The following is a 21,283-nucleotide window of genomic DNA, read 5'->3' as shown; positions in this document are numbered from 1 at the left end:
CGAAAGATGTTGAATTAGTTTACTGAACATATATGTTAATTATTATTTCTCATTATTATTATTTTTTCTTTGTGTTTTGTGTTTGTCTCTAGAATATACACAGGCTACCACTATTTTCTTTTGTTTCCTCTTCTTTCTTTTTGCCAATAAGGTAAATGAGTCGGGAGATAGATGGGAAGGGGTATGGAAGGAGAATTGAAGGGAAGCACTGACATGTTGTACGGAGCAGGCAGGTTCACATAATTGCCAAAAAGAAAAACAAGTATCAACCATTGCTTTTGTAGCCCTACGATACTTTTTTACAAAAAACTTTTAATCTCACCCTTTTCCAGCTCTACACTAAACTTTTGGAGCAGGTATGTATAAAGTGGCTTTTTTTGCCATGATGTTGCAAAACAACATCCTGCAAACTGAAAATGCAAATTAGAGGACAAAAGAAAACATTAGTGCATTTGCATTTGTTCTAACATACACATTCAATTTTACTATTTTAGTAAAATCAGTACATTTACACTCCCTGGGTGTGCATAACAGGCAGTATAGTTCTATCTGACTATTCTCTCTGGGTGAGTCGTCAGGCTACAATAAGCATCGGGCACGAAGACAGGAAGTGAGTGGGTGCCGACCTGGAACCACTTGGCGTGTCGCAGCGCTGCCAGGGCCAACAGACATCTGTGTCTATCCAGCACCTCCCCCTCCTCCTCCTCCTCAGCCTCCACTCTCTGCGCAGCAGCACCCAACACTGCCACGAAACAATAACAACCCAATATAGAGAACGTAAAACACACACACGTCAGCTTTGAGTGTGTGTGTTTGAGTGTTGCGCGCGTGAATGTACGCAGACACACCCGAAGTCGTGTGTGCGAGCATACACACACACACACATGCATGGATATTTTTGGTACATACAAGGTGCTTTTCATGCCATAAAGTTGCTCTCTCCTTGTACAAAGTGCTCACTCGCTGCACGGATTACAGATCCGCAATGGATGCCCATCAAGGGCTCCTCACTCTTTAAATAGAGTGCCATTTTCAACACTAGGATGAGTCAAATGTGTGTTGACTGCACCACATATTATCATAAATTTACTGTCCATCCTAGAAAGAGATGTGTTGAAAATTGCACAAACTACTGAATAGCGGTTTAGTATTTTAAATCCACTCAGTGGCTAAAAAAAAACATCAGAGCAACCAATGTTACAAAAGAAGAGACAACTTTGTGGGATGGAGAGCCCCCCCACAGACATACACAAAACAAATACCTAAGGAGTGTTTGATTTACTGTGTGTGAGCACAGTTAGAGCATATCGAGTCATTTTTATTGTGCCCAGCAATGTAAATCAATCTCTCCTTTATGTATTTGACAAGGATTTTATTTATTTTGATCCAGTCTGCACCAGGCAGGAGTCAAAATAGCAGTTTTGTTTGTCTTCTGCATTACTTAAGGTGCACTTGATTTTCACAGGCTCATAGAGAAAATGATGGTGCAGAGAAAGCAATTCAACAACCTGTCTGGGCAAACACAGAATCAAGCGCTCCTAAAGTAGAACTGAAAAGGAAAAGAAAAAAAATCTAAGATAGTTTGACCCAGTCTGAGACAAACACAACACAAGAGGGATCAAGGCAGGGTTTAGTCAGAGCATCATGGTTGGTAAAAGTAGAGCATTATACTTTTATATGTAAGCATTTGATTCATGCTGCCCTACACACAGGGCTGGCTGGGTTAGTACAGCTTCAACTGGCCTGCTACGCGAGAAACAGCACAAAGTCTGTGATATGCACGGCAAGCTGAATCAAACGCAGCTGTGTATGAATGAATGCCGTTACATGGGGTTTCCAAAGAAGGTTTTATTGTGTGTGGGACCAACTGGAGATAAAATAAAACACATTAAAGAGTCCTTTGGGGCTCTATGAAAACACAACTAGGTAAATATTTTTCTCATCAGTCTCCCATAAAAAGAAAATCCTAGCCTCGAGAGGCATTAATTTTAAATGTCAAATGCGTCCGATGCGTGCCGGAGTGAAAGCATTTATCTTGCGTTATAAAATGCAGTGTAGCATTTCCTGACAATGGCATGCCTTAGTGTGAGATCTATGTTTCAGTGTGACGTGTCCTGGTAAATCCTAAGGTCTGTCAGACTGGGCCCAGCTGTGTGTTGGACAGCTCAGCTACTAGCAGATCATTAGTCTTTCTCTTCTCGCTTGTCCTCCCCCTCTTCTCTCAATCAGCGCTCTTCTTTTATCATTATCTCTCTCTGTATTACCCTTTATAACTGAGTACAGAGGGAGATTTATAAAAAAAAAAAGGAGTGAACCCTCCCCCCTTTACCACACAAAGCAGGTGAGCTGCATCAGTGAGTAAAGCACACACATGCATGCAAAACAATACGAGGGGTCCTCTCTATCATGCCGAGGCATCTGGAATGATGTACGGCAAACCTTTGTGCTATCGCTCATCTCTCTCTGAGACCTGAGTGTCTAGTTGGATGAGAGCCACAGGATAGATGGGCAGCTTGCTACTGGCTGCTTATTGATTTCGCTGGCCTGCTGGCCTTGGTTCCCAATCTTACATCCCACAACCAATTATAACCAGTAACTGCTACACATGAAAACAGGGGAATGGGGATGGGTTGTTTACAGACTCAACACCAGAGCCTTTCAGCTCGATTTTACTTAATTACTTTGTAAAATGTCATAAAGTAACTAGAGTAACTGAAACATTTTGGAGCAGTATATTTCTGTAATAATTGGTTTGGATAATGGGACTAATTCAGGCATTAATGCAACAAGGTCTGATATCTTATTAAAACCAAGCCATGACAAACTGCTGCTGCTACAGTGGCAGATTCAAGAGACAAAACATCACTAGCCAAACTTTATTCTCCTTTATTCTTGGAATTTGGCTTTCCAATTCAAATTAACCAGACAGACTGACGAACAGTCAATGTGTGGGCTGCACTACTGGGTCTGTAGCTCAGGAGGTAGCACAGGTCATCTGCTAAATGGAAAGGTGGTGGTTCAATTCCTGGTTGCCAAAAAAAAGTACTATTGTGAATGGGGCATAGAGTAGAAAAGCTCTCTACTTAAAATTCACTAAATTTCATTTATATAGCACCAAATCACAACAGCAGTTGCCTCAAGGTGCTTCTTACTGTAAAGTAAAGATCCTACAATAATACAGAGAAAAAAAACAAAAATCAAACGACCCCATTTAAGCAAGTACTTAGCGACAGTGGAAAGGAAAATTATATGCAATTTAAAAACATCTTTACTTACTGGTGTATATAATGTAGAGTAATGTTAATAAAATTCCATGCCCTTACACACAAACAATGATTTGGTCAGCTGATGAGTTGCCAGATTTGTGTGGCTCCTTGCTACCCTAAATCTCTACAACCTTAATGACAAACGATCCAGGTTAAAATAAATTCTCCTTTAAGAATTATTGACAAACTGTGTCTCCCTTTTCCAAAAGGTTTAACAAACAAACGCTGTTCTATCGAATCAACTAATGGCTATCGTAATACACTTAATACTTGTTCCAGCCAAGATGTCGCTGCACTTGTTCCAAAGTTCAGCTGCTTAATCTCTTATCACCTCGATTTTGTTACACAGGTTTTCTGTGAAAATCAGGAGTGACATTAAAAACTGTTAATCCACTCACTACTTCTTAAGAACAATGCTGTTTTGATCTCCTACCTATTAGCAGCCTGTTGGCCACTGATAGGTTCACAGCTCCTGGCTTTGGCCCACTTAAAGTTTGAGATTTGTGGTGAATGAGCATTTTTCTTGGCTCCTAGATTAGGGACCAGCTATCCTCAGGGGTTTAGATCATTATTAATGCTTCCTTGCTTTGACATTTAAATATTTTTGTCTGCAGCATCTTGTTTGTGGAGATTTTTTTTGTCATCTTTGACGACTCTAAGCACTGTGTAATACTAGTTTTCTATCATATGAAGAAAGTTCTACTTACACACTTGAAAGCAACTAACCTGGATCACCGTGTAGCAGGCTGTCAAATCAGTAAAATAATGTCGACATTTTTAAAAAATTCATCTTGAGTATTTGTTTTTCTGAAATATGATTGGCTACTCTACCCACCTCTGCCTGTACCTGTCTTGTCCTGTGTCAGCATCAGTTCATGAGGTCAAACCTCTTGTCTGACAAAAAATGTGGAGTTTTCTAATAACATATACATAGTTAACACAAAGACCAATTGATTGTGCATGTGCTGGGTGTGGCCAAACAGAGAACAACTTTCCTATTCCTATGCTCCTACCTTGTCCATTTTTGCTTTCTGGGTCTTCCTCTTCTTCCTCCACTTCCCCCTCCACCACCTCTTCTCCTTCTTCCCCATTCTCCAGCTCCTGCTCTTCCTCCTCCAATTCCTCCTCCTCCTCTTCTTCCCCGTCATCTTCCCTCATGGCCGGTGAGGTGAGGGTAATCTTCAAAGTGAGTTTAGGCTCTGTTGTCGTTTTTACCAAGATGGCCGCCTCAGGCAATGAGCTTGTGACCTCATATTTCTCTTCTGTCAGCTTCTGTTGTGTGTCAACAGACATAACTCGATAGTCAAGAGGCCAAGGCCACAATATGACACAGCACAGATGAAGAAGCAAAATATATTTCAGCATTGTGCGGCTTAAGCACACCACAACAACATCACTAGGTACGACAGGAGATTTAATAAGGGGAAGTTTTTATGTGAAAATAAATGAGTGATGGTAGTTAGTCTTGTGGACATCATAAAAACACCCAGGGATACTTCTGACCACAGAACTGACTGTGTAAGAAGACAGAAAGATCGCATGGACCCTTCAAAAGATATTTCCTTTTTTTTTTTTTCAAATCACTGGCAGGTTAGAATATAGACTCCCAATTTCTGCGTCTAATTATCAAATAGCCTTTATATAAAACTCTGGAAGAGCTGTAAAATCTACTGAAGACACAGATATCAAGTAATATCTGATGAAATCTGGCGAATCTTTTGTATAAGTTTTGCAGACACTGTTTATGTATTTTTCTCAACACCCATTTGTTTCTCTATGTGCACACTGTGCCTCATTCAACCTTCGTTCTGAAGAAATTAATTACAGTTGACCTCGCTGGTCAGCACTATGACATGATGACTTATGCTAATATGTTCATGTCAGCATACGCAGCAGCCACAACCGTTACTTAACACACCTGTACTGTATAGAACAAACTTAAACAAATTAACACGCTTAATATTACCTACAAGACATGCAAAGATCAGTACACACAGAGGCCCAGATGAAGCATATACAGTCATGGGTGATTAAAAATATTGAATAAAGGGATGTCAAATAAAGCTTATGTGTAAGTTAAATAAGGAAGATCTGTATTCGCTTGTTTGCCTGCGTTCCTGAGTGTTCGGGCTGCTAGTCTGTTCTTTACAACAAGTCGAACTCTCACGCTGTCAAACACAATTCTGGCATCATTAATTGAGTCCAATCATTTTCTTGCCTGCCTTCTGTGAACCAGTCAGCCACAGTTATGTGCACTTTAAGTCTCAGTGTACTGTAACGGTTGAAATTACAGTGAATTCAAGTCTTTGTAATAGCCCAAAACAGACCTTACCCTCTTCAGCTAAATTTAAGCTTGAGTTGGCCATGAGTAGCTGACAAGATTAAGCCAGATTAAGTCTAGAAAACAACATTAAAGGAAAATAAGCTACCTAGTTTTTATAAGTGACAAAAACAAGTATATCTGGGTTTATGTCTACATTCCAGTTGCCCTTTAAATGAGCAGTGAGTCACAGAGGGCCCATCTACATCCCATTTGGCTCTGATGGGAAATTCAAAATCGCTGGTCACTGGGCCGTAACATGAGACTATTTCTCACAGGAAACACACACACACACACACACACACACACACACACACACACACACACACACACACACACACACACACACACACGCTCTTTTTCTCCATCTCCACCTCAAAATGTAATTGTGAGCAGAGAGGTTGTGCTCTGGCACTATTTATTTATTGGGTAATTTCTGCACTTGCCAGCCACGTTGGAAAGTGTTTCCCTACATTTGTTGTTATATTGCTAAATCCTTCCCTTCCAGTCAGAGCCCCTCACCAGGCTGCAGTGATGTATATCCTACAAATGAAATAATTTAAATGGTGTGTAACCCAACTGAAACAACAGATGGTATAAGTCCTAGATTATAAAACAAACAGGGGTCAAAGTCACAGGTTGTAAAAAAGAGATACTTGTCCTTCAGAGAGCTGTATTGTGTGTGTGTTTGTAAGTGTATGTGTGTGTATCTTGTATGTGTGAAAGTCAGGACCTTACTTCTTTGCCATGACTTATTAATGAGGAAATGTGACACTGACATAATGACGAGAGTATTAATCACACATGACTCATACATACTCAAACACCTCTCACCTTCTCACTTGACAATATTGCTGTCACTTGTCTACTTATGCTCACGCTACCACTCATGACACTCTCCTCAACACTCACAAGCACAACACAGTGAGAGCTGGTGAATTCAGGAAGAAAATGTAGAAGCTTATTTAAACGGCTTAATTTCTGACATTGAAGAAGAGTGTGATGTAAATATAGTGCATTCCTGGATTACATTTGTCAGACCGATGTGATTGTGGGTTTAATGCAAAGATTAAAGGTGAACGTGAAAAAACAAGAGAAGCATGCATGCCTCGGTGCATTTGTGTGTGTGTCTCTAACCTCAATCTGTGTGGGTAAATTGTGACAGACAGTGTCCAGCAATGTCTGTGTGGGTTTGTCTCTGCACATCAGCACCAGCTCCAGGTCCATGTCGCCTTTGATCAGGAGTCCTTTGGCCACTAGGCCGATCCTCATCACTCCACACAACAAGCCGCCACCGCTGGACTCCCTGTAAACACATAAATAAATATATAAAGTCTTCTCTTGTATGAGATTTTAAGCTATGTGCATATGAACATTTTAATTCATAACTAGTAAATATCAAAGACAGAATCCATGCTTAGTTCTCAGGGAGTTAAATACGATGAAAGAGAAAAATAACCTTGTTATAAAATTAACCTACAATTTTGTGCGAGACCTGACAAACAGAACTGCACTGCAGGCATGAAGTCGACTCAACGGGAGATCCAAACCTCTTTTTATCAGCGTAATATCTGAATCTCTAACAAACACAAAAGTGTTTGAAAGATTAAAATACTAAAATTCCAATTCACACAGCAAAATAAGATCAGACAAGGCAATTCAAGATATCAATGAAAACTACTGAACCATTAATAAAAAGATTCAAGAAGAAGGAGCCCCCAGTGGAGGCCGTTTCATTTCCTGTTGAGCAACATATGCTCCTTCTACCTCAGAGAAGTGCGTTTAACTTATTTCTTCCTTCTGCATAAAAAAGTATTTAGCATGAACAGTCTCTGTGAGAAGTAAACAACACTAATAAGTGCCAACATTTTTTTGTCAGTGACTCAGTACTCTAGGTTGCAAAAGAAGAATAAACAACAAATCTAAAGTTGTTTATGTGACGTAAGAATGAAGAAATTCAGGCTTCTCAACTGTGCCTTTCTTTTTAAAAATGCAGCTATTTGCCACAGAATTTCCTCAACATGTGGAGAGATAGAACAATCTTATCTTTTCTAAAGTCCCTGGTGGCTCAAAGTAAGTGATGACATCTCTCTAGGAAGTCATTTCCTCTGTACAAAACCTAAACTAAATCCACAACTTGTACACTTGACACTTTAGTGTTTAAAAGAGGAGTGAACGCTCATTTAGGAGGCACCAAATGTGAGAATGCAAATTTCAGAGGATAGAGCAGATAACTGTCCGTAGTAGCATTGGCGTGGATGTCATGTGTCCATGCCTCCTGCATGCTCCATCCAGGCATAGACCCATGTTAACTTTATTTTTAGTAGTGAGACACTTGATTGATTATTATTATGCTGATGTTGTCCGAAGCTCATGTGTCAAAATGTTTTTAGTGAGCTTTAAAGGCATAGGTATATTTACCGAACTGCTGATGTAATACATTAAACGTCTTTGGTTATGGTTTGTAGGTTTGACAAAATAATTATTTTGTGTTTGAGTGACAAAATAATCCATTAACTGAAAAAAACATCAACAAAAATTATGAATTAAAGCCCACTGTGCGTTTCTTCTGCCTACCTGTAGCAATCACTTGAATCCTCAGTTTCTTCGCTGGGCTCAACACCAGGGTCGTCCTCCTCTGTGCTGTCTGCTGGTTGGCTGTCAAACTGGTTGTGGACTTCGCAGCTGCTCTGATCCAGCCAATCAGAGACATGTTTGAGGGCACACTCGACAGTGGATACCAGTGTCTGAACTGCTTCCAGCTCTTGAGAGGAGGGGTAGATGGTGGAGTGTTTCGCCATGACGTGGCGGTCATCGTTACTGAAGGAACGAAAGGACCTCTGAAAGGGAGGATGACAAATAACAGAGAGGTTAAAACGCACAGGAACCACTAACACACGGGCTTGCATACCTGTAAACGAACACGCATAAAAACACCTTCCTTTCCCTGCAGCAAGGACATTCTTTAACAGCAGATTGAGCTTTAATCCATCAAACAAACACTTTGGACTCCCTGCTAAGGACTCACTTTATTCATAATAACAACAAACAACAAAACCCAAAAAAGCCTTTCACACAAAATTAAAATGCAACACAGCTATCCCACAAAGTGTGCGTGCAACTGGCTTTTTTGTCTGCCCAAGTTGCTTTTGTGCTCACAGAACATGTTATCTCTTTTATAGGAAAGAAATCAATTCTAACTTCCGTGACAGCTCCTATTTACTGCCACTAACCCTAGCACATATGCACACGCACACATGGCTATCAGAAATTCATCTCACTGAGTCCATTCCACATGTCACTCAGATATTCTGGCCTTGGGAATTCATGTCAGCTCTTCACATGCTCGATTCTACTTGGTAAGAGGTTTAAGGGGGAACACCACAGCAGAAAGATATCAGGTGCAAGGCTTCAGAAAAGGGTAGCACAGAGGGAGGGTAAATGACAGAATATAGAAGGCACCTACCACCGAAGCCAAGAAGGAAGAGAATAGATAACAACAGAGGAGTGCGAAGGGAGCAGTGCAGAATCTTTAACAAGGATAAATGACAGAAATGCTTGTGCGACCAGAGGCTGAATTCAGAGACAAATTGGCGACGTAAAGAGAAGAAGGAGAGGAGCAGGTGGAACGGTGCCTTTGTGATTTGTGTCCTGCAGTTAATACCACCCAGATGGGTCCGCGGTGGTTATGTGGATTCATATGAAAACACTCCTCATCCTTTCACAGAGTAGATAGAGGTTTACAAGGCTAACTGTTCAGCGGGGAAAAACTGCAGTGCTAAAGTATTTAAACATCTGAGTGTTATGCATTAGCTATTCTAATTTTGCTCAGCATAATTGTATTGAAAATGTATTACAATCTATTATCAATGCATAAAATTTGCTGCAATACACATAATGTAAAATCTCTGCGGCAGCTGTTTAATTAATAACAGGAATACTCATACAAGAGATAATTAATATCTGTTGTAAGACATTATTTCAGTTCTGTTCTTGAGTGCTTGGATGGTTAGTAGCAACATCACTTCTGTTATAATCTCAATTTCAGCTCTCTTTCACTGTCTGGATTATTTTGTGACCGTACATGAAAATAGAACATCAACTAGAGTCATCACTGTGGCTTTCATCTTGCTTATTTTCTCAACTTTTCTCTTTTACTGCTATGATCATTGGAATTATTTTCGGTTTGTCTATTTTTACTTCCCTCGCTTTGCTTTCTCCTGTTTTAAAAAAAAAATGTAAAAGTTTTAAAAAAGAAGTCAAGATATTGTTTCATGATTGCTTGGATCTTAAGGATGGGGTTCATTTTTAAACAGCCGGGGTTATCATATTGTTCTGGGGAGCCCGAGGTGCATACGACACATACAGTTCAAAACGAGGGTGCACTGTTAGCCTTTGAAGTCATTTCCATAGCTTAGTACTGCAAAATCAACAGTTTGCAGTTTAGTACTGTAATTTGCATGTATTTGTGGGAAAATTCCATGAGATTACATTATTTTTATGGTAACTCACCGTACTCATGAAAACAGCTGTAAAAACAGCAAATGTAACAATTGGTGATGTTACTGAGATTATACTATTACACCATCCGGATTTCTGTTGTTTTCTACTGTAGATCTAAGAGTAATTACTTAAATCCTCATTCAGAGTGTATTACTATAAAATGTGATTCACTGTGAAAGTAGTATAACATATAAACTACAATATACAGCATCATTTTTAACTTAAGGAGTAAGTTGCAGCCACACTAAAATTTAATTCCTTGAGCTGAATGGAACCTCATATATTAATAAATGTATTTGTTTAGTCAAACAATGTGAAACATTAGTAATACTATTAATTAATAGTATACTTGTAAGGTTAGTATTGTGATAGAGTCGAGTATATTTTAATTATACTCTTGTAGACATTATGACATTATGCTAGTACAATTATGGTGAACAAAAAGTACATCTAAAAGTTAATTTCAAGAATACTGTTATGTACTAAAACGGGGGCCAATATAGTCCCAAGAAGCATTATTAGTATACGTACTAGGTAAGGTATACTTGGGAAATATAATTGAAGTATACTTATTTTTTGTATGGCCAGCAACAAATACTAATAGCTACATTTAGAGTAATGTTTAAAAATGACTTAATTTAGCAGGGTGTTCCTTTTTTTCTCTTCTTATTCTTTCTGGACCTTCATTTGTTTTGTATAAGGTGGTACTTTTTAAGACACCTCTGCCTAACTACAGTGAACTAACCTAATAATATGCTCTGGTCGTCATTTTACACAAGTTAAGGTGTCACATCCATGAAACCTACACCACTAACCAGCATCAGTTCTACAACTTCACTCTCAAAATTAATAAATCCTGGGACAAGCAGAAACTGTATATTTAGCGATGCATTTTGTTGCAGGCCAGACTGCTATGAAATGCACTCTCCTAAAGAAATAATTCCTTTGTAGCACCACTTCGTCTTGGTTCAGAAGAGATGTCCTGATATACGTGATAATGTAACACATTATCACAGTTTAGCGCGTTGGGTTGTGTTTTTAAAGCGATTGTTACGTTTTTAAAGCTTTTTAATGCGACAGGTGCGATAGCCGACACCACACCTTCACCTGACGTACAACGTGACGTATGGCGCACACGTCGGGTATTCACTTTCTAAACAACAATGGGGATAGAAAATATTGCTCGAGGTGGTTAATGCTCCTTTCGCTGGTTGCCAACCACCATTAAATAACAACAAGAAGAAAATATTGATCTGCTTCTCTTAGTTTTGCACGTTTAAGCCGCAATTCAGACTCAAACAAAGCTGCAAAGCAGGAGAACAACATGGCCATCAACTATTCTGTGCCACAGATCCAGTTCGCTGCAGCACAGAGTGATGATGAGATCGTTAACATGTGCAAAAGTAGTCAGAGGTAACTGGATGTTCAATCGGGTTAAATGCAAGGTTGATTGGATTATATCTGAAGATCATATGCTATTCGTGATAACTCTGCTAGACTCCAAATTGCTCGTCCATGCGGGAGTATCTCAAATTTAAATGAAACCACTTAACACTTCTTCCCTAAAACGGACTGACATGGGACACATTAAAGTTGGATCGGAACCAGCTAATCAGTCTGAAGGTAAGTGTTTTTTTCACTTATTCGAGAGAAGTCCGAAATGCGTTCTTATTACTGTTTGTTTTGACTTTTAAGCTACCCTACCAGGATATTTTCATTCAAATGCTAAGACAACATGTCAATATCTATGAATGTGGAGACTTAAAAGACTAGTTAGGTAATAGTTTATTTATTTATTTAGGATTTATGAGACTTAAAAGAAACTTGGACGTTTGCAACAGGTGAATTGGTGAACTACTGAGGTTGCGCCCAAATGCTTAAAGCTGTTAGCTGGTCAGTGTTTTCAGGTGTGCACTGTTCTCTTGTCGGCACACATTTTCTGTTTATTGAAGCCTTTTGTGAATAATTTTGATCATGTAAAAACTGGGAATTGGTCCCTATTCACAATACTCTTATTTTTTGCATATGTCATTCAGGAAAGCTAATTGGTCACTGAAGTCTTTGCAACTGTGTATTTCTAAATTTTGTGGCTTCATTGCACGCAAATTTATATTGTTCAGTTTGCATGTTAAAAGCCTGCCAAGCACCCCAAGGCTGATTGTGGTTGGTAAGAAGTCATTTATGAAATAGAGCTAATTAGACCATATTAAAATTTCTGTTTGGCACAGGAGCTTTTCGTGGACACAGGTATCCAGTCTCTGTTTTGTTAGCTCAAATTTCTGTAATTTCCTTTATAAACCAAGGTTGTTGGACATGTGTCTCAGTGACTCCAGCAAAGTAACAATATCAAATTTCACATTACATATTACTGATCAACATAGTAGTCTAGCTACACCAACAGCAAAAATACTGAAGTCAATACTGTAAAGTTTAACAGCAGCACAAACTATAAACTCCAAAATAACCATACAGTTGATTCATCTCCGGTAATTTAACTGGGCTGACTCTTTGTTAGGTGTGTTTAATAACCCTTTAAGACCTACCATAGAACCAAGTCCGCCAGAGCTTATATTATATTTTTACATGGTGTGGTGCCATTTTTGGGAGCATTTCAAGTTGCTATACATCAATACAACAATTATAGCCCAGATTTTAATAACATGTATTCATTAAGTACATAGTAATTACATAAATTGCAAAAAAGTGCAATAAACTACAAAAAAAGAGAAAATCGTTTTTGCTTTTTTAACATATATTTCTAGTTAGAGAAATTTAAGAGGCGTATCCCTCAAAACTGTAAATACAAAAAAGTTGCATAAAATAGTTTCCTACCACAGGAAATTTATTTTGAGTGTCTTCATAGTTTTATTTTTGAAATACACCAATTTTTATATACTGCAGGAAAAACTAAAATAAATATTATACTGCAAATTTGCAAAAAAGCAGCACATGCATCAAAATAAACTATTTCCAGCAGTGCAATATGAGTCCTAAGCATCCCAGAAAAGACACAGAAAGTCATAAAGTCAAATATAACTTTTAAAAACACCAGTATAGGCCCATGAGGCCCTGATGGTAAAAAAAACTACATTTCCGCGAAAATGACGCCACTTCCGGTTTCGGGCAGGTAATGGCGGACATGCAAAAGTTCGCGCTGACGTCTATTCCAACGTAGGAAGTGTTCTGAACAGCTGATCGGATCGGCAATGCGTGTTTCTGGAATATTATGTTTTTGTTGCTGCAAGTGCTTTTTATGCAGTTTTTGCAAAGCTTTATGTGGAAGGAAAGCTGATGGCATAAGATGTAAGTACAACTCCTCCGGTTTCATATGCAAAAAAAATTATTGCGCTAGCTTACGTGGTTGCAGAGCTACCGGGATTTTAAAATAGTTACGCAAAACAGAGCGTGCCCGCTCTGACCGGCTCTAAAGGGTTAATGGGCAGAATAATTCCCAATTATGTACAATTATAATATGTTAAAACGGACTTATGTACATAAGGCCATTAATAATTAACTGTACATAGCTATTTGCTTTATGACTATCTAGACAGTGTGCAGAAGTGAAGTATTGAAATTATTTTATGTTGCATAATGACAACATGTTGCCCCTATACATTTAAGGACAAAGTTCAATGACGGCCACCTGCTGGATGGTGAGTGCAGAGGGGCATGTAATTGTTGAGCTGGACAAAGAGAACACCTTTGCTGATGCAATGTCAGTCTTCTTTGGTAATTCTATGTATTGAACCTGGAATACCAGAAGTCAGCGTGTGCGAGGTTTTTTGTAAGGATAAACCCTGAAGAGGGAACAAAATGTACCTCCAAGGTTGGGACAAGCAGAAAGACTGGGACCACTGTGAAGCGAAAGGTTGTTCACATTAACCCTCGTCACTGTCGCCAGTGAGATACCGTAAAAAAGGCTACGGTGCGTTACCATAATTTGTCCAAGAGTATTATACCACACCAGCAAAAAACGGTATCATCCTGCAGAACGGTAAGCTACCGTAACACGGCGTCACGGTATGACGCTGGCAACAGTGACGCCAGTATGTTACCGTAAAGTGGCGATGAAAAGTCTAACAGTGTGCTGTTAGTAAGCTGTAAAGCTGACCTGCTTATCTCCAAGACCCACATTTTCCTTTATTCACTGCACACACATACCCACATCTACTCAAAGAGAACCGCACACCAGAAACAGCATGCAAACACATGCCCAGAAGTGATGAGCTTTTTCAAGTAGCATTCACAGTGTAGCATGAGTGCTACTATCAATCTACTTGAAATCCAAGGACCGCCTTCATGCACACACACACACACACACACACACACACACACACACACACGCACGCACGCACGCACGCACACACACGCACGCACGCACACAGACACACACACACAGACACACACACACACGCACACAGACACACACACACAGACACACACACACAGACACACACACACACGCACACAGACACACACGCACACAGACACACAGACACGCACACAGACACACAGACACGCACACACACACAGACACACAGACACGCACACACACGCACGCACACAGACACACACACACGCACGCACACAGACACACACACACACACACAGACACACACGCACACAGACACACACACACACACACACACAGACACACACACACACGCACGCACGCACGCACACAGACACACACACACACACACACAGACACAGACACACACACGCACACAGACACACACGCACACGCACACACGCACACGCACACAGACACACACACACAGACACACGCACACGCACACAGACACACACACACAGACACACGCACAGACACACACACACACACAGACACACACACACAGACACACACACACACACACACAGACACACACACACAGACACAGACACACACAGACACACACACACACACACACACACACACACACACACACACACTCAGTTGTCTTCCTGTCACTTGACAGGACATCACAATGATTGATATTCATTTTCTGTGGACCTATGCTAGCCCGAAACCCAACCAGTACCTTCCCAGCCTTAACCTTAAACCAAGGCTTTTGACACAGCAAGCAACAATTGGAAAACATTTTCTCCTCAAAACAAAAAAACCCTTGAAAGTTGAAAGTTGCCCACAAATTTTTAATAACATTCCATTTAGTGCAATTTACCTTAACACAGATTTCTGTGTATGGTTGTTACCAACTACAGATGGCTGAATATCAATAATAATTTAATCTAACATGAAAGCCAGTGAATGTATCAAACTGATGTGGGGGCAATATCCTGGCACACAAACAAATTACCATCAAAAGACTAAAATATGGAACATATTAGGGAAGCTATGGGGATTCATAACTAAAGATTATTTTAAATAAACAAAACAAAAACAGAGTGATGTACCATACTGTTCAGAGGTTTTCTCTATGTCCTGCCTGATGTTTGCATTTGGATTTGTGAGCTTTTCCCTCAATTTGAAGGTGTTCTTTATTCACTGTAGTCTGTTGACAAATTACATTGGAAGTATGGTTCTTAAATGGATATCATCCTTTCTGTATACTTCTCTCATACATTTTAAAACTAATATTCAAAAAATTGCTATAATATTCTTTAGAATATATTACTGATATTGTCAAAAATGCCACAAACAGGCAGACGGATATTAAACAAATAATATATACACTCTAAATATAGGAAGCAGCTGCAAGAAGGTATATTACAAGAGTATGTGTGTGGAAGCTTATGTCTGACAGGTGTGCTGACCTGTCACAGAAAGAAGAGTTTAATATTCAGAATTATGATATCATATTCTTTGGAATATCTGTCAAAAATGTCATGGACTTATATCATGGGTGCTGTAAAAATGATGCAAAATAATGGTAAAAACACCAGTACTTAGGGTGTTGTCTGGCTCACGTGGTTGAGCAGGTGCCACTAAAGAGGCCCGTGTCTGAGTCCACCCCAGACTGCATGCCATGCTCCCTGCTTTTTTGTCTGCTTTCTGATTAAAAGAAGCCTGATAAACCCCACTAATGTTTCAACTTATTTATAATGTGCTGGTCAACTTCAAAATCAGCATACCTTTTCCTCAAACAATCAAGATTGCTCAGTAGGAAATTGTATATAAACTTTAAACAATTTGAAAAGCACTGCTTATATTTAACAAAACATCCCAACTTTGCTAAGGTGCTTTAATACTAAATAGTCCAATTTGTATTTCAACTGCTGACACTCTTTCAATAGAGCGAGTGAGCTAAAGCCATTAACAGAATGCCGAACCAACACTGCAGCCTTACAGCCTCTGCAGCTCAGTATAACGAATGTCACAAGAACATTTAGCAGGGTTACACACTCCAGTCACAGTGAATTGCTAACAGTCTGGAAAGACAAACTGGTGGAGTAAATTAAGACAGCTTTAAAGAATATACCACCAATAAAAACCATGATATCATATCTTAATTTGGAGTACCGAGGCTTAAACGGCCAGGCTGAATTTTTGAATTCAGTCAGTTTGGTGTGGTTTCAACTGCTGTCTTCTCAGGTTATGGGTATAAGTTATCTAAGTTATCTGTGAGATGGCCTCATTGGTGGGACACAGACAGCCAGGTGACGTAGCAAGACATACCAAAAAAAGGTCTGAGAAGCAGGCTTAGTCAACACAGTACTATAATGTAGAAACAGCTGTTTAACAAACAGAACACATGAACAATTTTTATCAATTAAAATTTCTCTTATTTCTCTGAATTAATTTGTGACCAAATGAAAAAAAATGTAAGAACTGCAGGTTGCAAAAAAATAAAAAGTATTGATTGTCTTTATAAAAAAAATAAAACCAAAACAGTTTTGTTACTTAAGAGAGAATGATTGTACCTGCTGTGAGAGTATTTTTGTGTACCTAAAGTGCAGTGACTACCACATATTGTGTCTTCTCAGAACAGTGTTTAACAGACCGACGGTTGCAAACTTTATGAGCTGTTGCTAATGGAAGCTTCTGCAGCCATAAACCAAATTGCGAGGAGAGTGTCTGTATCTATGTATGTGAGCAAGAACTACTCGACCTGCAAGGGCGGGGGAGTTGTTACCCAGCTGCTCTGATCACCAAGTAAATCAGAGTAGTTAAATAGGGCTCACTGTAAAGAATCAACCCCCTGAGTCAGTGTGTACTGACATGATGTTGTAGACATTTAGTGAGATGATCAGTATGCTGAATGAGTTTAGAGATTTCTCAGTTTCACAGGTGATTTTGGAACGTTTTGATCAATATTCTTTTGCATTGGCAGGTTGATGATGTACCATCAGTCTGTTAGGGATAACCGAGATAAACCTGACTGCTATATAAATTAGAGGTCAATTGGATAGTATGCTTCCCAGTCCTGCGAGCATGTGTGCGTATCACACATGATAATTAAAACACGAGGATCATGATCTCGATATCTGCAACAGCCCCCAGTGTCAAAATCAGTTTCTGTCCAATATCAGCACATAATGTTTTGGTATGCATTTTAATGGCAGTTGGAAAATAAAGTCAGTATATAAACAAAAGCTTACTGGGTATTAGAACGTATTTGTTATTATTATGAATCTCAGGACTGTTCTCGCAGACGTTCAGGTTTAGAGACGTTCAGGTCTCTCTCACTGTTATTGTTAATTGGAACGTGTAATGCAGCTGTTACTAAGCCGTGTCTGCTACTAATGATCTCTGGTGACTGTTTTTGTTTAGGGGTCGTTAACCTCCTAGGACCTGGCATCCACACATGTGGACACCGCATTTTGGGTTATTTAGACCAAAATACTTAATTTTGCTCTACAAGGGCCTGATATCCACTTACGAGGACATTATACAGCTACTGTTCTATTGAAAATTTTAAAAAATATCCTCATATATGGCTCTCATTTTTCTTAGAAACAAGAATCAGGTAAAAAAAAAAAAATCTGGTAATTCTTTGTTTTTACATTCATCAGGTCCCAATCAGCCCAAATATCAAAGAAAAATTACAAATGCATGCTGTGGAAGGGTCCGTGTCTTAGGAGGTTAATGCCAGACATGATATAGTAAGGGTGTGATGAAAATTGAATCATGTACTATATTAACACAGTTTAAACATAACTTTACCGTTTAACTACAAAGACCATACCACCAGAGCTCTCACATTATGGATGAGAATTGGGAGCTGATTCCTGACAGTCTGTCCCATCAAAGCATGCCTCCAAGCTTATGATGGCATATTTTTGTGGCACAATCCAAAGGAGGAACATCAAATTCACTGGGTGGCACTGGTATAACTACCCAAGCCTATCAAGCATCCAAAATAACTAAGATTGTGAAGTAAACTTTTACCTGGCATGCTTTCCTGAAAACTGAATTAGAAACATGCAGATTTTTAATAGTTAAATCCTAACTGTCTGCAAACCACCAGCACACACCATGCTGTGTATGTGTGTACACATATACCTTCATATGCCATTGTAGCATGAAGCTTTTAGACCACACACTTACCAATTACACTCCATTTCAAGCTCTGGTGAAGCTAACCAGCTGGCAGCCCGATGTTACATAACTGCATTACACAGCATTTACAGCTTAATGTTTACTCTGTTAGCATGCAGATACACCGATGCAAGACAATTTAGTATATGTCACAGCAAAAATCCAACAAATATTTAATACTCGCATCACACTTTAAATTTGGATGAAGTACGCACATGAAACCCACACAATCACATCGAATGCAGTGTGTTTGACACACACACACACACACACACACACACACACACACACACACACACACACACACACACACACACACACACACACACACACACACACACACACACACATTACTTTCATTACTTCCATCCATCACCACTCATTCAGTCCCTAATGGTCTGCAATAAAACCATTTGAGTTCAAGGTGTTGCAGCCAGGCACGCACCCTGCCAGTAGCAGCTAATTCACACAAGAGGCATCAGATTCTGATGTCTTTCCTCTCCATTACTGCCAGTCTCTTTTAGGCTCCCCCTGACTTATCCTGTCTCTCTGTAGCCATATGCTATAAATTATGTGACCCAATGCCAAGGACAAGACTTGGTGGAGCAATATTAGTTGCATTGGGAAGGAGATGGGGATACATTTATAGCCAATTTTTTTTTCAGTGTACTTCATGTGTGTGTTTGCTCACACGGGTGGGGTGGGGTGGGGGGGGTGGGTGGGGGGGGTCTGATGAGATGTGTGCTTTTCCTTTTAATAAGGCATGTGCCTGACATGATATGTGAGTGCTCAGCACACAGAACTAGGTAACGTGAGGAGAGACTATGAGATAAGGGAGAAAAGAGGACCAAACAAAGAAAACAAAAGTGACACATCTGCAGGAGATGGAGGTCAGAAAATAAGGATTTTAATATTTTCACCAGGCTACAGAGGAAACAAAGGTTTGTATGTACTGTAGCTGACAACACAGGCCACGGTGAAGCTACTCTAAAACCCAGAAAAACAAATCACCACCTATAAATATCTGGGAAAAAACAAATCAGAAGTGGTGCTTGTGAAAATGTCACATGTCTTTAACACCACATGAAACCATGAAGAGTCAAAGGAGATAAAGAGCTGTCACAATAGAGGCCTTGAGTGAAGGGACAAGAAATACTAAAAAAACAAACATCTCGGTGCCTCCTCTGCAACAACTACAGCCTAGGGGAGATTGCATTAAAAATTCAGCCTGTGATTTATCTGCACTCTGCTTGGCACGCTGGCCTGCCACACTCCTCTATTCTGTTTTATTGTTCACTCCCTTTTCCTCGCAGTTTTTCAAATTACGCACACATGGTCACAATAGCAGGGTACACATACATCAAAATATATAAACAAAAATCACACTCCATGCTGCAGCAAAATATCAAATAGGTACTTCATAGCAAGCATCTCAAGAGTTCTGATAAACATGGGATGAAATGGGAAATGGAGACTACTATAAAACCTTATGGCGTGTTAAGCATGCCATTAATATTATCAAATGTGCTTCAGCCAGGATGACATTCATCTAATTTATCTAAAGCCTGGTGTAATCAGTCAAGTTTATTTATCCCCCCAATCCGAAACTACAGTACCCACCCTACTTTGTGATAAAGGATTGGATTCTTTTTTTTTAATCTCTGTCCTTTGCTCCTGGTAATGTGTCAGCATGGCTTATAGGTTTATTGCTTGCCTGTAAAATATAATGACCTGGGTGCTTAAAGCAAACGAACTGACACTGCACTGTTTTGGGGGCACACTTACAAAGTATTAAATAATGGCATATCTGCACATGAAAATATACCAGAATATTGTGTATAAAAAACAAATAACATGAGATTATGTCACTTTGAAAAACATAAAAATCATACAAACTTTAATTTAGTTTCATATGCTTACTATTAAATGTAAAAAAAAAACAAATGAACAAATAGTGCTTCACATTTCAGATTCGAAAGTGCACTCCCCAGAAATGAAGGAATTAACAAATAACGTACAAGGACACAACTAGGGCCTCAATCCCACACACCTAGAGACTGGTTGGTGACTGGTAACCACCGGTTGCTAGGGAAAAATGAGTATTTATCAACTGGTTACTAGTGTTAGGGTGCCTGGGTCATCGACCCAGTGTTTTGCGGTTTTGGTTCTTTGATTTTGTTCATTTCATTATATTATGGGTTATAGGTTTATTCTTAGTTTAGGTTTTCTATGTGGGTTTTGTTAGAGTTTTAGTGTTCTGGTTTTCTGTCTGTGATCCATAGTTGCTGCCTCCCCTGTCTGCTGTATCCCCATGTCAGGTCTGCGTGTCTGTGCTATGTTTCCTGTTTTACTTTGAAGGTCCATGTCTTATGCTAATGTGTCTGGTTTTGCTTCCTTTGCCTCGTTTGGCCTGAGTTGCCCCAGCTGTGTTTCCCTCCTGTTTCCCATTCCCTGATTGCTCCCTCTGTGTATTTAAGCCTTTTGTTTCTCTGTGTCCGTGTTGTGCTCTACCCTTATCTACCCTCATTCATGCTGCGTGTTCTGGCTGCATGGCTGCGTTTATTCTTTGTATTTTGAAGTTTGTTACTTTGAGTTCGGCATTAAAGCTGTTTTTTTGAGTTTACGTTGTCTCCGGAGTGTGCACTTTGCGTCCTTTTCCTGCCTGCACACAGCCATTTCATAACAACTAGGGAT

The 21,283-nt window shown here is 39.6% G+C and overlaps 1 protein-coding gene across 3 annotated transcripts in view; it reads right to left on the bottom strand.

Moving 5' to 3' along the window:
• The window catches only part of strbp (spermatid perinuclear RNA binding protein), a 98,556-nt gene that overhangs the window by 16,782 nt on the left and 60,491 nt on the right, over nt 1-21,283 (bottom strand). For all 3 annotated transcript variants that reach the window (XM_026174137.2, XM_026174136.2, XM_080304380.1), the window contains exons 4-7: nt 8,164-8,426; nt 6,724-6,892; nt 4,280-4,538; nt 627-742 (exon numbers count right to left, since the gene is read on the bottom strand). In XM_026174137.2, coding sequence (XP_026029922.1) covers nt 627-742; nt 4,280-4,538; nt 6,724-6,892; nt 8,164-8,426 — 807 coding nt within the window. The remainder of the gene's footprint in view (nt 1-626; nt 743-4,279; nt 4,539-6,723; nt 6,893-8,163; nt 8,427-21,283) is intronic.

Source organism: Astatotilapia calliptera, chromosome 7, assembly GCF_964374335.1.
Source record: "Astatotilapia calliptera chromosome 7, fAstCal68.1, whole genome shotgun sequence".
NCBI classification, from domain to species: domain Eukaryota; kingdom Metazoa; phylum Chordata; class Actinopteri; order Cichliformes; family Cichlidae; genus Astatotilapia; species Astatotilapia calliptera.
This window is presented reverse-complemented; position numbering and strand designations above follow the sequence as displayed.